Source organism: Alnus glutinosa, chromosome 11 (genome assembly GCF_958979055.1).
Source record: "Alnus glutinosa chromosome 11, dhAlnGlut1.1, whole genome shotgun sequence".
Taxonomy (NCBI): domain Eukaryota; kingdom Viridiplantae; phylum Streptophyta; class Magnoliopsida; order Fagales; family Betulaceae; genus Alnus; species Alnus glutinosa.
In genome coordinates, this window is record NC_084896.1 from 16,171,169 (window position 1) to 16,190,745 (window position 19,577).

Here is a 19,577-nt window from a genome sequence, read left to right on the forward strand (position 1 = left end):
TTAGCGAGGAATCGGACTAGCTTCCCATTCTCAATGAATTTCTCGATCAACTGCCTCAATGAAACACACTGCTCGGTCAGATGACCGTGTGAATCGTGGAAGGCGCAGTACTTGTGAGCCAAGTATGGAGGGGGATTTCCTTGAATGGGTCTCGGTTTCTAGTAATTCGGATCTTTCTTGAGTTCCATGAGCACCTCGGTGATGGAGGTGTTCAACGGTGTCCACTTATAATCTCCGAAATTTTTCTTCACCTTCTTATATTCTGCGGGACCAGCATCCTGTACTGGCTCAGGATTCTTCTTTTTCTTAGGCTTCTCAGTGGACGGCTGCTGTTGTTGCTGGGAATTACTGAGGAGAGCTCGGAGCGTTTCTTCCTGGTTGATGTACCTGTCCATCTTCACCATAAAGGTTTGAAGATCTTTCGGCGGTTTCAACGCCAATTCCGCCATCAGAGGTCCATCTTTTTTCAAGCCTTGAAAGATTGCACCGTAAATGAAGTCGTCTGGTGCACTCTCTGTGTTCAGCTTCTCCTGGTTGAACCTCCACAGATAGTCTTTTAGAGTCTCATTTGGTCCCTGCTGCACAGAGAGTAAGTACCCTCGGGGTTTCCTTCTAGCTCTCCCGGATACGAACTGGGCCAGGAATTTTCGTCCAAGGGTGTCGAAGCAATCAATCGACCTTGGTGCGAGATTCCTGAGCCAGTCTCGGGCTTTTCCTGACAGGGTGAGAGGAAAAGCTCGGCATGCCACAGCATCTGGTGTCTTGTGCAGGGAGACATGGGACCTAAAATTGTCCAGATGCTCCACTGGATCTTCGCTGCCAGAGAAGACAGGAATGTCAGGTACCTTGAATCTTCCGGGTAAGTCGCAGTTGGACACTTCTTCGGTGAATATGGATTCCTTGTGCTGGAAGAGGTTGTCAACAAGGGACTCCTTCCCATCACGCCTCTGGTCAATCGTCTTTGACAGCATATCATATTTCGCGCCCAGATCCTGGACCATCTTCTGCAACCTCCTTTCTGCCTCCGTGGGTGGAACCGGATTGATGGGCTCTCCACAATTCTCATTCCGCCCGGCTCTCTCTTCATGGTTCTCGTTCTGCCCGTCATGATTCTCGTTCCGCCCGTTTCTCTCTCCTGAACCTTCGTGGTTTGTCCCATCGGCTACATCATGATTGGGCGGCGGAGTTCGTGCGGCTAGGAGCACAGCGTTCTGAGCCAACAAATCCTCCACATTCTTCTGCGCCTGGGCTAACTGTTGACTCAGTTGGGTTATTCGAGCCTCTGGATCCGCAGATTCTGCTTCTCCACGAGCATCGTCTCGGCTGGTTGGCGGCACTTCGTTTAAGATCGATTTGGAACGTCTCGTCGTCACCATTGCGGATTTGTTTTTCGTAAGAACAATTGATCGTTCCCACAGACGGCGCCAAACTGTTGGTACAGTTTCCGGTATGGTGACGTGTCGCCTAAGGATTCGCTGCCTGACTTTTTACCGAACACTTCAACCCTGCAAAAAGGAACAAACAACTCGTCGGGGGTGCCGACCACGCCCACTCCGATGCCTAAGTCAGTCTAAAAGGTTTTCTGTATAGAATCCTTAATCTTAATCTCAAGAGCTTAGAGAATTCGTATCTTATACCTGGTGTGACGATCTTTATTTATAGGCCGGACCTTCTTGACATTGAGTTGGATTAGGAGTTTGAGGAGTCCTAGCCCGGTTTGAATTTTCATCATATCTTCTGGGAATTTGAATAGGAGTGTTGAATCCGTAGTTGATTGCGTTTGTACTTCTTTAAATTCGATTCTATGTCAATAATCATCTTATCCCATAAATCATGGATCTGTAGTTTATCCCTGATCTCCTGGGATTCTATCCTTATCGAATTCTGAGACGGGTGTGGCGCATGGCACCTTCCTAAGAGACTGTAGCACATTTCAGCTGACCTCCGAGGTGATGATATCCGAGACGTTTCTGCTTTTACCTGGAGATCTCGGGATATATCCGCACCATAACAGGGTTGTGTAAGTCCGAGATGTTTATACTCTAAGATGTTGACTCATCCAATGGATATCACCCCGAGAAGATACCGCACCGACTCGATATCGTACCGAGGTGTTATTACTCCGAGGCACAAATATCCGAGATACGTTCACTCCATCTTGGCTGGGAGATCTCGGGATATTTTACACACCGTAACCTGGAATTTTAAGACCGAGACATCGTCATATCTCCGAGATGTCTTCGGACCTAAACGTCCTTCCCTTTGCTGGATAGAACCATGCGGAACAAGTAGCCGAGACATAACTCCGAGATGTCATTGGATCCACGTGTCTCTAGGGTTGATTTTATCCCTAACAATATAATTAGTCGGTTAACATGGTTGGATGAGATAATTATGTGAACCTCCATTTATACTTCAAAGTTTGGTTGGCATTTGTTTAATTGGTTAAGGCTTGGTCAGGTATTTGTATTTTGACCTTAAGGTTTCTATTCTTGTTCAGAGTAAATATCCTATGGTCTCATGTTGGTAGGACAGAATTCTATGGACAAGAAACTATTTCATTCTGTTGCATAGCGGCTTGAAAAGAATCAAGACCGTCAGGCTTAACAGGGTGCATGATGTAGATCAATTTTGACCAGGTTGTTTTGTGACGGTGCTGCAATTAACTGTGGCTTCGACGTTTCTACAGTCGGGCTGTGTCTTGCCCTCTCTTATCGCCTAGAATTTTGTTTCCATCTACTTTTCCTCCTTGCTCATGGGAAGGAATTTGGGTTTTGTTCAGACGTGTCAATTCAATGTTTTTCTTTTTATTCTTTGTTACTTCGGAGATGGACATCTTCTGTTGATTCTCTACGGTGAATTAAGACAGTAAGACTAATCAGCTTATGAGCTTATCTTCCTAGGTTGGAGTAAGTTGATAGGATCTGCCTGTAACTTTTATTGAGGCACAGTTTTGTAAACATATATTTGTTAGAAGTTACAAAAGAACATAGTATTTAACTGTAATGTTGTCTCCACTAGTGCTATCAATTAACTTTTAATTCAAACACTGACCATGTCTGATTCTAGAATCTGTACCAGTATTGATCCAATGTTTGAGTTAGAGCAATTCTAGTATTTTTCTAATTGATTGTTGCATCACAAACTTCTTCATTTTGACATAATAGTCACAGATTTTGAAGACTTCATAATAATATTCTTGAATAACTGTTGCTGATTATAGTCATTAGCAGAGATGATTAAGTGTGAATAAAATAAAGCTAACAGCATATATATATATATATATATATATAAGTAGATTGCTCGTGGAGAAACTCATCTTGGGGCTATCTTTTTGGCGAGTCGTTAGAAATCACATTAGTCTTTCTTTATTACTATCTTTTCATTGGAAAAGTTTTGTATAAACTAAAGAATGAGTTATTTTTCAAAAATGGAAGGTTGAGAGTGTGTGCACGTGGATATTTGTGCAGTTATTTACGATATTTGCACCCGCATTTGCAAAATGTAGATATCACTCTTAGATATCCGCAAAAGCATTTATATACATAGCTTTACTATTGTGTGTTTTTCACACATTGATAGAAAAGTTGTGCATAATAGTTCTGCATAGTGTTTTTCACACACTCAACTAGTAAAGTTATGCATATAAATATTTTTCACACATTAATAGAAAAGATATGCATAATAGTTCTGTATGGTGCTTTTCACACATTTAGCTGACACAATAGTTAAGCTATGCATTTAAAAGTTTTTCGAAGGATTTAAATCTAAAATAACTATTAGATATTATAAGTGGAATCTTTGAGGACCTAATCTGATTTACAAGAGTGTAGATCTGTATAAATCCGTCCCATATGAGTGTAGATCATATCCGTGCAGATTTGCTATATATTAGCGTATATCTGCCATTGATGATGAACAATCTAGAGAAGGAAACTCATTAGTCAATCTTAGCCATTACTCTAAAGAGATGAGAATTGTCGATTCCCACATACAGCACCAACTGTTAATACAGTTTTTTTATACGGCTTGACTAGCAATGGGCTACTGACGCGAGGCAAAACTAAGATTGTTCTGATAAGGTATGATAGCAGCAAAAATAACAAATAGAAATTAAAAAAAAAAAAAAAAACCCCTTAATTACCCCAAAAAAGTAAACATAGAAATAACTCTGTAAAACTTAAATTTAATTGATACTTCAGAAACTTGATTCCACAAAAATATAAACATGCCTTTATATAGGTATAGTTTGAATATTTTTCAAGCTGAATACTTGGAAAAAAAGAAATAAATAAAAATACAAAACATAACAGTAAACTTTAAGACAAAGTAAAATATATTACTCTAAAAATAATCTTCCAATATTTTGTATGATTCTTTCCATTATTGGACTGATCTTATTCAATAAATAATCTTCAAGTCTTATGCCTAATTTTCTCTTGCATCAGTCTCATCGGGTTGGAAAGAATTCGTCTTCGAATTCGAATCATCTTTGCCTCGATCTTTTGGATGTCCAATCAATTTATTCCATTCTATACTTCTCAACACCAAAGAAACTTGATATTAGAAGAAACACAACTTGCAATCCATCACAACATGACTCTGAATATTTGATATGAAGTTACTTGCACCAACTTGAGATGAAATAATCTTTATAAGCTTTTGATTGATTGTCATAAATTCACTCAACAAAAATTTTTTCCAAAAAAAAAAAAAATCAGTTCTTTCTTTACCACAAAAAATCAAATTTTCTTCTATCTTAATTGCCAAAACCAATGTTAAGATTTTGTTGAGGAAAATTTGACAGAAAATTTTCAATCTCAAGAAAATTAACATAATTGATTTTCTCAAAGCCCCATTGAGATATTTCACTCTTTGAACTTTCATCAAACACATGATTATTCACTTTTTGTTTAACCTCTTGACCATATGAAGAGAAAAAACTCTTGACCATTTTGCTCATGTCGCAAGGTGATCCTCTAGCTATCTTTAGGGTTTTTTTAAAAAAAAACATTAAAAAAAAAAAAAGAAAAAAAGTAAAAGTTATTACGTGGACAAATGTGGTCAATAATTGTATCTTGAAGTAGCAATATATCATGTCTCTTAAAAATGATGAGTGCACGCCACGTGTCACAATTCTAGGCCAACTTTAAGTTAGAACTCGATTTTTATACATAACTAGCTCATAAACCGAGCAATGCGTGGGATTATTAATTATAATTTAATTTTAAAACTTGAAAAAAAATTACATATTGCACATAGAACATTGCACGAATATATAAATCATATAAAATTTTACTATCAAAAGAACCATAATTTTAATTTTAATTCATATAAATTAAAACATTTAAAATATTTCGAGATGTGTAGTCTAATTATCAATGCATTACTAGTAGGATTAATAGTAAGAATCTCTGATATTGTTAGTGTGATACATATTAAGTTTTTTAATTTAATTTTTTTTTTCTAGTGTGTACCACGTAGGACTTTGTGTACAAAGTGTGTGCAATAAACTTTTCTCTAAATTAAAACATGTTAAAATCTTTGTTCACATAGGTGTAGTTTAGAATGAAAATGAGTATAAAGAAAAATAGCAAGAAGAAAATCATGATTTTGATTACCAAATCATAAAATAGAAAATCAGTATGAATTTTTTGTATCGTCGATATGATAATTCTCACCACTTAATGTCATAGTGACACTTAATACTATAATGTGAAAAAGTCTTTATTTTGGTCTCATGAAGATTCATACCCATGATCTTTTCATTAAAGCATAATAAATTTATTAAAATCATGACAAAACTGGTTCAATCTTTAAAATTCACCTATTTTTTACTTAAAATACCAGTTCAATATTTGAAAATTATGAGTTCACGCCACATGTCACAATTTTAGGCCAACTCTAAATTAGAACTTGGCTTATATATATATATATATATATGAAAGAAAAGTTTTTAATTTTAGATTTTTTTAAAAAAATTCTCAACATTTAATGTTATAATGCGAAAAAATCTTTATTTTGGTCTCATGAAGATTCACACCCATAATCTTTTCATTAAAGCACAATAAATTTATTAAAATCATGACAAAACCAATTCAATGTTTAAAATTTACCGGTTTTTTACTTAAAAGACCAGTTTAGTGTTTAAAAATAATGGGTTCACGCCACGTGTCACAATTCTAGGCCAACTCTACGTTAGAACTCGGCTTATATATATATATATGATATCTTGCATTAGAATATCATTTTAAACTCAAGATTATTATTGAATAATATTTCATAATTAAATATAAAATAGAAGAATTAAAATAGAATAATAGAGTAGGATAATGTTTTCTATTAATAAGGAAAATGTGCACTATTAAGCAATTATCACCGAGCCCAAGTGCCTCCCCACCCCCCGCGCCCAGAAAAAAAAGAGTAATGTTATACACACTCTCACTTCTACACATCAATTTTTTCACACCCTTAGATGGCTTTTAAAACCATCATTAGATTAAAATCTAATAAAGATCCATATCAAGGCCAATGGTGGTTTTAAAAGCTACCTAAGAGTGTGAAGAATTGGATATGGAGAAGTGAGAGTGTGTAGAATCACTAAAAAAAAGCCACCTATGTTATGCTTTCTTCATTATGGTTAAATACATTTCTTAGACAATAAAGTGTTTAGTTGGGAGCAGCCTTCCAAAATTGATATATAAGTATATTTCTCTTGAAGTGTGTAAGCACATATTTGGCATTTAATCTGATTAGTCAGTGAAATGGCGGTGGTTCTTTTTCATCACTTGTTCCATTTTATTTACATGTTTAGAGTGTTTTTGTGCATGTAATTATTCAGGTAGATGGCTGGCTTACACTTAGCAAACGTCACGGAATAAATGACACTAAGTGATTGGTGACGCTTTTTTAGTGAATAGTGACGTTTAAAAAGCGTCAACAAAGACCGATTTTTTTGTAGTGTTAGTTTTGTGAAAAAGGTTTAACTTTTAAAGAAAACCCTTCAAATGTTTTTGGTATATATACAATTTGTCCTTCATTCAAAATTTACCATCATCGTGATCTGAGAGGTGCAATGGTGATTTATTTGTTCTCTTTCCAGATTAAGGATAATCTCATAATAATTAAATTTGGAGACGCCACTAGTTTGACATCATGTCTAATTAACTATATGCCATATATATGGACATGGATCCTCATCATTTCAAATGAAATGGATCATATTCATTTTATGATCAGGATTCAAAGTCGTGCATCTAATGGTGTACATGGTGTCCATGCATGTTGACACGTCTTTTAAAAAATTTAAATAATGTAGCATCATGTACATGATTAAATGTAACAACTTTAAATTTTGATCATAAAATGGGTACTATCTATTTTATTTGAATTGAATAAGATAGGATCATATTCCATGTGATATCTATTAGATGAGCTAGGCAGTGAGTTCTGTCATTATGACAACTTTTTTTTAGAGATCAGATTGTGTCAACCGAGCAGAAAATAGGAAAAAGGTGAGAAAGTTGGGTAAATAGTTTGGTTGGGTGATAAAGTTCAATGAGCCTTACTCTTCCAGTTTGTGGTATTTTTCAAACCCAGGCCTATTTCAGTCCATTGTTGACTTTCATATTTGGTTCATAGTTGGCCAATTATTTGTAATTTGGCATTTGTGGTATTGTTTTAATCCCATGCCCATTTTAGCCCTCAGTTAGCTTCCATGTAAGGCCCATTGTAGGCCTGTTCTGGCCCAAAAGTTGCTGATGTTCAAGATCCAAATCTGGCACCATCACCTTCTTCAGTGCTGTGTTCAAGAAGCAAACTCAAGATTTCACAAGTTTCCATCTTGAGTTTGAGGGGGAATGTTAAAGATAATATTTTAGTAGTCCCGCATTGCTAAAATAGAAGGCACATTCCTATTCTTCTCTCTATAAATAAAAGAGCACTCTTTGTATTCAATCATTCAATAAAAGCAATATGTAGCCTATAGGGCTTTCGTGTGTGGATGTAGGCATAATGCCGAACCACCTTGAGTTTGTGTCTTTTATTATTTTTGCAAGTCTCTATTTTCTATTATACCGCTTTATTTTCTTTTAGCTTTATGTTTTCTTTCACTTCTTAGTAATGTTTCCTTGATAATTTATCTTCTCAAGCACATATTATAGTTTTGTATGTAGGAGGAGGACATTGCTTTGACACACGAGAATCCTTGATGAGAAGCACACCCAAGCATCCTTAATGAGAAGCCACCTACTTTTTGAAGCTAGTCGAGAGCTGGCATGTCCACACCAAATTGAGTCTGCCACATTAAGAGAAACTCATTATTTTGGGAGGGGTAAAATAATTCAAAAAAATAAAATAATCATTTTACCCCTCTTTGGCACAATAATGGGTTTTTTTTTTTTTTAATAAGACAGACTAAATCTAGTGTGGTGTTCATTTTCGATATATTGTTTTGAAGCTGACATAATAGCTCTCCATTAGAGGGTTATATTCCAAGCTGACACGTTTAGTCTTCGTTGGAGGGTGTAAAGGACCTGGTTTGCACACCATCATTATTGAATTTATTCTCTATAGTTTTTTAGTTGGCAAATAAGACCATGAAAGGTTAGAACTAATTAAGGCTGTAATAATAATACAACAAAGGCAGTGAATGAAGACATCTATGAGGTAGCAATTTCCCTACTTATCATTCATTTCAATTTCTTTACTTCTATAGACCAGGAAGCATTCTCTTTCCTTGTAGATGATAGGATTCTTTCCTTCTGCAGGTTTGTGTAATAATTGTATCCAATTTTAATTTGTTCTCTATACTACTATAAATCTTAATACAATTCATTTTGGTTGTAAACAAGCCAAAACACTTGAACATTAGAACACCATATCCATCACAGATATGGACACGTCTTCACTTAAGCTGCCTTTCTTGGTTGTGCTCTTGGTCATTGCATCTAGTAAGAAATTCTCATTTCTTTCAATTGTTTTATTGTTCACAGCATAAATATGTTATAAGACATAGATTAATTGTTGAAGTAGAATTGAAACTGTCTGTTTCTTAATCCCCAAATGTGGTGGCTGCAGGTTTCCAATTCAAAGCAGATGCAAGGAATGTTGTAGTAGTTCCATGCACACCTAAGATAGGATGCCATAACCCAAAATGCAAGTGCAACAATGGCCATTGTGTGTGTCACCTTCCAGAGGAAGATTCCGTTGCAAAAGCCTTCAATCACCTACAGATGGAAGAACAAATTTCACATTGAATTATAGGGCAAATCATAGAGCATTGTAATTCTTGGAGAGTCATGTTACTTGCCCTAAGTGGAATAAAATGAATAACATATATCCTCAAGTTTCGATTAACTCTTCAGATTATTACAATTATTCCTACTTGATCAATTAATGGATCAAAGATGATAAATTCTTTTGTGATTTTAAGGATGATTCACAATTTCTCTTACCAACATGAATCTATGAGAAAAGTGCACACATTCAATGGAGGGTAGGCAAGTTCTGGGCGAGGGAGGAATTCTACGGGGGTAAAGGAAATTTTTAGGGGTCAAGAGAGGGCGTTTGACCATTCTCGACCCTTTCCTTCCAAACCCAGCCCCTTGAGCGGCTTGTCTATGCAGAAAAAAGGGGATGGTTTCACGAAAGAAAAAGAGAAATGCTAGAGGTAACAAATATTTTACCAAGATGATGTAGAATTTATTCATTGGAACCTGTAACATTTCTTTTTATTAATTATTTTAATCATCTCCAATGAAAAAGCTCATCATCATTTTGGTACTAATCTCTTAGTAAAAGATTTGGTACCCATAACATTTTTTTAAGATTAGTTAGTTGATAGGGTTTTTAGTTAGGATGGTTTGTGTTTATTAGTGGGGTTAGGTGAGGATTTGAGTGATAGAGTGTCTTTTGCTCTCATGCGTATAAACCATCTCCCATTTCCCTTGTTTCACTCACACACAACAAAGAAAGAAAGTGTAACACACAACATAAATAAATGTTAAAAGAAAATGGAAATAAGGATTTAATAACTGAAACAATAAAGTAAATATACATTTTGGTGAAAATATGGTTATTATTTTTCTTACCAACATGAATCTCTGAGAAAAGTTTCATTGCCATTATTCTTGTATCTTGGATGCATATAAAGTAATTATTATCCATCAGCTTTTCCACGTTCTTGAGAGTTAGAAATTGAAAATATTGCAACTCTATTTAATTTCGTTTAGTATTTAACCTTAGAATTTCGATTGTAATAATGGATATACATTCAAAAGCATTACAATTTGGATCCTCAATTAACATCACTTCATCCTCAACAACCTTTCCTTTACCTTCGGTTCAACTACGACGGATTCGATCATGACCCGATGAGAGTGGCTCCATAGGCACCGATATCTATGATAAATGATAATGTCATGTTTTCAAGAACCTGCTCTTGAAGATTACTGATGTTTGAGTAATGCTACTCTTCACACTAGTTGATGTGAAGTGTTTTAAGTAGTTTTTTACTTTTGGCACTTAAAAAAAAGTTACCTAAAAGACATCACGTCAATTAATATAAAATAGGTGTGATGAATTAATATGAAGAGTAGTATTAATATTAATGCTTTGCTCTCTCAAGCAAAGACTTTGCCATACCCATGGCATGGGAGGTACCAAAGATTTGGTCTTTAGATATTTGATGAGGTTGAGACTGGACAATTAGTTGAGAGATACAATCTATTCCTATCGTTTTTTATTTTTTAGCTGGGTTTTAAAATTTGTATAATGAATTTTGGTATGAGAAGATAGTTGAAAACGTCTTATTGCATCATTTTCAAAACTTCAATCAAATAATGGAAGATTAGTAATTCTAAAAATAAGAAGTTAAATCAACTATAATCAGGGAAGATTCCAAGATCACAAGCACCAGTGGTCTAGTGGTAGAATAGTACCCTGCCACGGTACAGACCTGGGTTCGATTCCCGGCTGGTGCAACACAGTAATTTGATTTATGGATTATGAATCCTCTCACCAACTTATCAATTCCTTACTCTTTCTTCTGACTTGAACAATTGTCAAGTAAACAGAATGCAGAGCACCAGTGTCAGAATCTGTGGCTATACTATTTTCTTCTGTTTGTTTTGTTCTGTTCTTTGACACAACACGTGTTATGCATGAATGAAAAACAGAACAACATGGTTCCTGCAAATTCTCTCTTTGTTTCTTTTGGTTCTTTGATTGTCTTTAGTTTGTGCAAAATTATCATGTCCTAAGCAAAGGACAAGCCCATTTTTTATTTTGATAACTGAAATTGGAGGAGAGATTCTAATATTTCTCTTTCATTGAGCAACAGAACATCACAATGGTAATGGACATTTAATTCATACAAAACAATTCTCCTTTACCATCTCTATCAATCTCTTGTTTTATGACACGTGTTCCTTAACATGTAAGAAGTACATGTTTTTTTAATAGCATTAATAAGAAAGCATGTACTTCTCACATGCTTTAAGAACACATGTTACTCTATTAAATTGATTTGTATCTAATTGCTATATATCAGTTTGTAGCTAATTCCCACTAGGCATCATTTTTTATCTGTTTATGTTATTTTTAAAAGTACTGGCCTTTGGGCATTATTAATTGTACAGAAAATAGATACCATATCCAAAATTTGCGATCCAAATTACGTTTCCATTTGATTTAATCAAGGTTTTTATAAAATAGACTAAAAGAGTTATGTTTTTATATATCTAAAATGGTAGGAAAAAAGGAAGAAGAAAAAAACTGCGTATTATATTTGATATATAGACCAAATTATGAAAAAATTATATCATGAACATGGGGCACTACTTTTTTTGGATTCACTAACCGATAAATTACTACTAATTTATAACTTTATCAATCCAACGACTTACAATAAAGAACTATAAAGATGGACGGCCAAGATTTGTCTAAAAAATTAAAAATTAAAAAAAAAAATGTTGTTTGGGGGTGGCCTCCGAGCCACCCCTCCCCAAGGCAGCCACCCCCTAAACACTATTTTTTAAAATAAAAAATAAACTTTAGTCTTTTAGTTTTAATTTTAATTTTAATTTTTTAATTTTATTAATTTTATTATTTTTTAATTAAAAAATGACACGTGACAGTGGTATTATATGCATTTTTCGTCAAATTGGATCCTTTTGAAACTTTTTGGTAGTTTGGGAGTTAGAGTCTAAGCGTTGATAGTTCAGAAGGCTATCTGTAAAACGACTGATCGTTTATGGGGCTAAATTATAACTTTTTCATATATTTATATACTTTCATTATTCTCAAAGAGGAGAGGGAATCGGATTGACTTTTTATTAATTTTTTTAATGCATTATTGAGCTAACGTGCTCGTAATAACTAGTTACTTTTATTGTTATTATTATTAAAATGGCTAGCTTGATAAGGCTACTTTTTTGGGCATTTTTATTAGAAGGCTTGCCAAAATAACTTTTGGCTTACAATGGCGCTTTTAGCTAAACCTAATAAACTAAGTAATTAAAGAAGTTAATAATTATAATTTTTTGAAAAATATTAATTCTCACTTTATAGGTTTGTGGTTGCCTTATGTCAATTTGTTTTATTTATTTATACTTTATTTATATAAAATTTAGAGGCAAACACGTTTTTTTTTTTTCTTTATTTTTTTATTTATTTATAAGTATAATAATAAATTATTAATTCTTATATAGAAATATATAAATTAGAAACGTGAAACGCGTTTGAGACGCATTTCAAATACATTTGAGACGCGTTTCAAACGCGTTTGACACACGAATGAAACGCGTTTGAAACACGCATGAGACGCCTCTCAAACACGTTTGAGACGCGTTTCAAAAACGTTTGAGCCGCGTCTTAAACACGTTCGAGACGCGTTTCAAACACGTTTTAGCCGATATAAATAGTCGCTCCCTCTCGCTCTTTTGATCCTTTGGCTATTGAAACTCTCTCTCCCTGTTTCGTTTTCTCTCTCGCGCTGGGGATTTGCTGCTACTTTTGCTCTCTCTCTGTTTCGATTTGCTCTCTCTCTCTCTCTCTGTTTCGCTCCGTCTGGTGGTCTTAGAATGGAGGTGGCTGATGCTACTGATGTGGGTCTATCTCCTAGCACGCCAAAGGGAAAGGAGTTCCAGATTCCTGTAATATCATTCAATACCCTACCGGCGGCGCCGAAGAGAAAACCCGTCTGGTCTAGAATGGAGGTGGGTGATGTCACTAATGTGTGTCTATCTCCTAGCACGCCAAAGGGAAAGGAGTTCCAGATTCCTGGAATATCATCCAATACCCCACCGGCGGCGCCGAAGAGAAAACAGGCGATTTCGGTGGATGGGTGCTCCACGACGCCTAAGGGAAATGAGATTCCTCGAATCTCCGATTGCCCACTGCCGCCAAAGGAAAAACCGGCGAGACCACCCAAGAATTACGATATTCTGTCACTAAAATTTTTCACCGGAATGGCTCCCAAGTATTTTAGGTGAAATGGAGAGGAGCCTATTCCTTTCTTTGTTTATTTCAATTTCTTACTAAAACTATTATGCTTATCACAGGGATTGATGCCAAATAAGTCAAGAAATAGCTGTGAAGGGGCTTGGAGGAGGCTATGGTCGCTGAGAAAGGGTAGGAAGCCGGGTAAGAAAAATCTTATAGCTTTGTACATTGTTTTGGGTATGTGCCTGAAGGGTCTTTGATCTTGATAAGATGCAGCCAGAGGGCTCAAGCACGACTAGCCCCGATTGTATTGGTATATTGCGGATATTCTCTAACCAGTTTCTCGAAGCAAAGGTATGCTTTTACTTGTCTCCTTTCTTATCTGATTGCCTAGTTTCCTTTCAGTAATGTCTTGATCTACTTGCCTCTGCACTTGTGTTTATCTTAATGAAATCTTGAAACCAATAGATATTCTGTAGATGACATCATTTTTAGTACTAGTGGAAGCAGCACCAATAGTACTTATAGCTATTGGCTTGGAATTTGGTTGCATTTACCGCATCAAAAGTGGACATTGGACATCCCGTTTCAAGCTTCAGGTGGATAACCTCTCAGACAAAAGCCAGTTTTTCTATAAACAGGTCTAGCTTTCAGAGTGGATGACCAAGCCCTTCAATTATTTGCCGTTACTCCAGCTTCAGTTAGCTTGGTCAGCCTGCAGGGAAACCCTAGATCAGATTATATCCACACTATTGTTCATCTTGAACCTTCTTATGTCATACAAAAGTTTTTAGATGCACAAAGAATGTACAATCATATGACTCTTCTCTTAAACTGTTACACCAAATTGAAAGATGTGGAGAAGCTAAATATATTTACAACAATGGGTTAAATACAATTCCTTATCAATATATATATATATATATATATATATATATATATATATATATATATATATATATATATATATATATATATTCATTAAAAATGAGGAGGGTGTCAAGGAAATAAGTTTGGCGTCGAAACTGCAAAGAGTTTGTCATGCTGCCAATTATCATGAGCATGCCGTGTATGTTGCTAAGAAGGCAGCGACGCATGAATTGTACTTAAAGATCTTACTTGAAGACCTTGGTCGATATGATGAAGCATTGCAATATATTTCAAGTCTCAAACCAAGTCAAGCAGGGGTAACAATGAAGGAATATGGTACGATTCTCATAGAGCACAAGTCAGTGAAGACTATTGAGATATTCATGAGGCCTTGTACCGAGGATAAAGAATCAGTTAAGCAAGGAGTCTTATGGATTTTCTTGAAAAATATACCAACGAGGTGAAAGACTCACCTCCTCAAGCTGAAATCCACAGCACGCTATTGGAGTTGTTCTTGTCCAATGACTTGAACTTTTCATCAATCACACAAACTAACAGCAATGGAGATAAGATCTTGGCGGAGCTGGAATGTCAACAGCTGAGTCCAATGGGAAATTTGTTGCTGATCGCAAAGATTCAGCCAAGGAGAAAAGGATTGCCTGGAAAGGCATCTGAGGCTATGTTTACTTAAGAGTGCATGGCCATCTGAGCTAGAACATTCACTTTATGACGTTGATTTAGCTATCATTCTGTGTGAAATGAATGCATTTAAAGAAGGGATGTTGTGTCTCTATGAAAAGATGAAACTCTATAAAGAGGTGATTGGATGCTGCTATATGCAGGCACATGACCATGAGGGATTGATTGCTTGCTGGAAAAGATTGGGGGATTCAGGTAAAGGAGGGGACCCATCTCTTTGGGCAGATCTGCTGAAGTATTTTGGTGAACTTGGAGAAGATTGCTTCAAAGAAGTGAAGGAAGTTTTGACCTATATTGAAAGGGATGACATGACATCTTGCCTCTTATTATAGTTCTTCAAACACTGTCCAGAAATCCATGTTTCACACTCTCTGTCATTAAGGAATATATTGCTGGAAAGATCGAACAGGAATCAAAGCTGATCGAAGAGGACCGACAAGCTATTGAGAAGTATCAGGTTGCTGTTTACTAGTTACTTTTTTCTTTTTTTTGATGAACTAAAACTTTATAAACCAAACACAATCCATTACAACACTCCGGTAAAAAACTGGAAGCAAGCTCCTTAAAAAGGAAGCACCAACCAACACTACAGTGTTACAGCAACAAATTCCTTAAAGGAAACACCAACCAACACTAGCAAGCCAACAAAGGAAGCCAAAAAAAAACTACAGGACAGACTGTACATTCCATCTAGAAACTAAAACTTCATTCTCAGACGTCCTTTTAAACCTCCCTTTATGCAGAATCCTCATACGAACTTCCCATCTGATCTGAGCAACGATGAGTTCCTCCGTACGTGAAGTGTTTCCAAAACACAAATCGTTTCTTTGTTTCCACAAATGATACACAAGAGCTGCAAGACTAAGTTTACACAAAATAGCCTTCAGACTTCCCCCCCCCCCCCCCCCCCCCCCCGAAGATTACCAATACTCCATTTCATTATCTGATCCCATCTCACATACGGATCTACAACAAGGCAATCTTCCATCAACTGTCTCCATATTCTCATACTAAATCCACAATGGAAAAACAAATGTTCAATACACTCTTGATGGCCAAAACAGAACCTGCACAGAGAAACTCTACAAGCCTTCACCTGAGAAAAAACATGGGAAGAATGCCCAAGAAGATTCCTATAAAAAGAAATAGCCAACTCCTCAAACTGCTTAGCATCCTGAATGCTATCACCATTATCATCTTTTAGCACTTTAACCAAGTTACAAGCATTTCTGACCTTCACTACTTTATGAAAGAAAGCAGAGTTTCCAACACCAAGATTAAGCCTCTGATTTCTTGATTTCTGCGTCAAGAAATTCTCCTCAGCAGTCACAAGAGAGGTATAGGCATGTAAACACTCCTGCTCTTTCTTATGCCACATTGCATTCTCATGTGAATTCATAAAACCAGATTGAGCATTAGCTAATTCCTGCCGAGCTCGAACCACCCTTTGATTTAATCCACCAAAAACCTCATAGTTCTTTGCCTTAAGAATAGCTTTGATAGTCTTCAACTTAGCATAAAGCTGAAACATGGAGAAACCTTCCACATGAACCCTCCACCCCTCAGCTACCCAATCAAGGAAATCCTTATGATCAGCCCAAAAATTGAAAAATTTAAAGGGCTTAGGACCAAAGCTAGAAAATTGATCCACCGAAATAAGAGCTGGGGAATAATCAGATATACCTCTATCTAAGAAGTCAATAGAGGTATTAGGGAAATCCTTCATCCAGTCAAAATTAGATAGAACCCTATCTAGCTTCTTAGAGATGAAATCCACCCCCACTTGCTTGTTGGCCCATGTATGAAAACACCCAGAATAGGGTATATCCTCAATTTCCAGCTGCTTTACACACTCCTCAAACTCCTTATCATAGCAGGACAGAACACCACTGGACTCTTCATGGAACCGGATGGTGTTGAAATCACCAGCAATAATCCACGGAATCCCATGACAGCTCCTCTGCATACTAGCCAATTCAGTCATCATCTGCCTACGAGCAATTCCCTGGTTTGCCCCATACACAACTGACATGATCCAAGGACCCTTACCCTGAACAACTTCCACTTTACATGTTAACACCTGCTCATGAATGGAGACAGCACTAACAGAGGTTATGCCTGGATCCCAACAGATCCAAATACGCCCTAACACATGCGAGGAGTAGTTATGAATAATCTTCCAATTAGTAAACATCCCATCCTTAAACTTCCTTACATTTTCCTCTCTTACTCTGGTTTCCACAAGACATATGATTGAAACATTAAGTCTTCTAACACATTTTACCAACTCCTTCTGTTTAAGAGGCTTATTAAAACCTCCTATATTCCATACAAGGATCCTCATATATTTGTAGGAGAAAAACCCCTCACCTCATTCTCCCCCCCCCCCCCCCCCCCCCTTCAATTTCCCTTTATCTTTGGAAGACATAGCCTTCTCAAACGCATCCATAAAAGTGATGGGTGATCGGAGAGTGAACTCCTCATCAACTGTATCTTCCAACCCTATCTTCTCAAAGGAATTGGACTGATGAAGTTTGCCATCTTTCTTCTTAGTTTTATTCTCAGTTGAAGGCCTCTGCATAGCTTTCTCAGCAGGCTTCCTAATTGTCCTATCAAAAGATAGATTCTGTTTTGAATGAGGACTATTAGTCCTCACAGATACTACCTTCTGAACTTTAGGAATCCACACCTTAGCTTCCTTTTCACCCTTCTTGGCACAAGCATATGCAGCATGTCCAAATCCTCCACATACAGAGCACTTGGGAGGCAGCCATGGGTATTCAACACCTACATTAATAGTGTCCCCATTCTCCCTCCCAATTACTATCTCCTTAGGGCATTCTGAAGTAATGTCAATTTCAACTAATACCCTAGCAAACCCCAACCGTTTCCTTTCTTCCGTGACCTTATCAGCATACAAAGGTTTACCTATTCCACTGGCCGCATAACTCAGACCAGAGGGAGTCCAAAACTCCATAGGCAAATGAAGAAATTTAACCAAACTGGAACGTAAGTAAGAGATAATTTGAGAACTTGCATACCTGGCTGCCATTTACGCAAAATCAATGGCTTGTTTGCAACATGCCATAGCTTGTTCTCCAGGATTTCTTCACAGGTAGCCTCATCCTGAAACCGGAAAATGAAAATGCCATTCTCCAGAGAAAAAATCTCAATCTCTCCATACTGGCTCCACATTGATTGCACCGACTTCTTCTCAAGAAAATAAGGCAAAGGTTTATCCATAAATTGCCCTACAAGACTTGATTTCCATTGCACAATGCTCTCTTCAACCACAGCATCAGGAGGGAACACATAAGTCTTACCCCCATTCTTCTTCGGTTCAAAGTATTGAAGAGAACCCATTGTTCTATCCGTCTTTAACAGATTCGCCCATTCCCCCACCTTAGGGTTATCAACATCAGGAAGCACTGGGCCATCAAAAAAGGGAATATCCCCTTCTCCAGCACTATGATAGTCCACTTCCTCAACCACAATTCCAACTTCCTTCCCAATTCCTTGTTCAGCAAAGGAATCCTCTCCAATTCCTTGTTTTACTTATTACTTATTGCTGAGTGTACTCCCAAATATTGGTCTGTTCTAAAAATGAAGAGAAGCTTGGAGCATAATTCTCAAGATCAGGCTCAGTTCTTCCAGCAAGTAAAGAGTTCAAAGGATGCGTTTTCTGTGATTGCCGAGTATTTTGGTAAAGGAATCATAAGCAAAACAAGTAATGGACCCACGGGTGCTGTTAGATCAGGCAGCACTTCTTCCTGCAGTGGCCTCAAGAGTGTTGTTGCTTGTTTCTTTGTCTCAATATTATGCCGAGTGTCAGGGTTTTAAAAATATGCTGTTGTAATCAATGGATGGAGAGACAAATTAGGAGCAAGAAAAGAGGTAAATTTGCAAGATGTGGTACATCATTCAAAAGTAATCCAAACTGGAATTGATATATTTGTTTTTGAGTTTGTTCATTTGGTGTTATTCAAACATCATACTTGCTGCTTTACCTGATTGCCTTGCCACTGACTTTCTTATGTGTTACGTATCTTGATAAAAGAAATCCCATAACATTGAGCCTGAACATTGAGCCTGAACATCTTTAGGGAAAGCATTTCCCTACAAGCATGTGCACTTGGAGACTACAACGCTCTACATTCATAATAAACCAATCTGGAAGATTGTCCACTTGTCATTTATTTGGTTTTACGCCCCCTTCGTTATGAATGTGAGTCAAGATTTGATGCCAACGCTTGCAGATCCTGATCGGGTGCAATGAGCTACTCGTATTGCATGCTTCTGCGGCTGTCCAAATGATAGAATTGATTTTTATTTTTATTTTCATTATTTTTTTTTAATGTATCAGTATATGGATTGCCTGTGATAGCTTTGTTTGAATGTAGTATAAGGATCCACTTGTCATGTTATTTTTGAATGTATCAATATATGAGGCTTCTTGGTATGTTCAATTGCAATGTTCCGACCTTTTCTTTCTTTCTTTTTGGTGAGTGATGCATACCCTGACCTGCTTTTATTTTGTCCCCGGATTGATTTTATTATTATTCTTA

General features: G+C 36.6%; 2 protein-coding genes, 1 non-coding gene and 1 pseudogene across 5 annotated transcripts; 3 read left to right on the forward strand and 1 right to left on the reverse strand.

Moving 5' to 3' along the window:
* Nucleotides 1-10,911: 10,911 nt before the first annotated feature.
* Nucleotides 10,912-10,982, forward strand: TRNAG-GCC (transfer RNA glycine (anticodon GCC)). The gene has a single exon. It is a non-coding gene; the product is annotated as a tRNA-Gly (tRNA).
* Nucleotides 10,983-12,952: 1,970 nt separating this feature from the next.
* LOC133882641 (uncharacterized) lies at nucleotides 12,953-14,361 on the forward strand. Of its 3 annotated transcripts, none has more exons than XM_062321848.1 (3): nucleotides 12,953-13,217; nucleotides 13,563-13,644; nucleotides 13,720-14,361. In XM_062321848.1, exons 1-3 carry the CDS (start codon nucleotides 13,083-13,085, stop codon nucleotides 13,740-13,742), a joined length of 240 nt encoding a protein of 79 aa, XP_062177832.1. In that variant the 5' UTR covers nucleotides 12,953-13,082; the 3' UTR covers nucleotides 13,743-14,361. The 3 variants fall into 3 exon arrangements, with proteins under 3 accessions (XP_062177832.1, XP_062177833.1, XP_062177831.1); XM_062321849.1 differs by having other exon boundaries at nucleotides 13,563-13,632; XM_062321847.1 differs by having other exon boundaries at nucleotides 12,953-13,489; nucleotides 13,563-14,361.
* A 41-nt stretch (nucleotides 14,362-14,402) lies between these two features.
* LOC133882640 (vacuolar protein-sorting-associated protein 11 homolog) lies at nucleotides 14,403-17,405 on the forward strand (annotated as a pseudogene).
* LOC133881147 (uncharacterized) lies at nucleotides 15,933-18,375 on the reverse strand. The gene is made up of 4 exons (XM_062320102.1): nucleotides 18,054-18,375; nucleotides 17,439-17,940; nucleotides 16,109-17,243; nucleotides 15,933-16,022 (listed from the first exon to the last, which is right to left on the reverse strand). The coding sequence occupies exons 1-4, from the start codon at nucleotides 18,373-18,375 to the stop codon at nucleotides 15,933-15,935; spliced, it is 2,049 nt and encodes a 682-aa protein (XP_062176086.1).
* Between the last annotated feature and the right edge of the window lie 1,202 nt (nucleotides 18,376-19,577).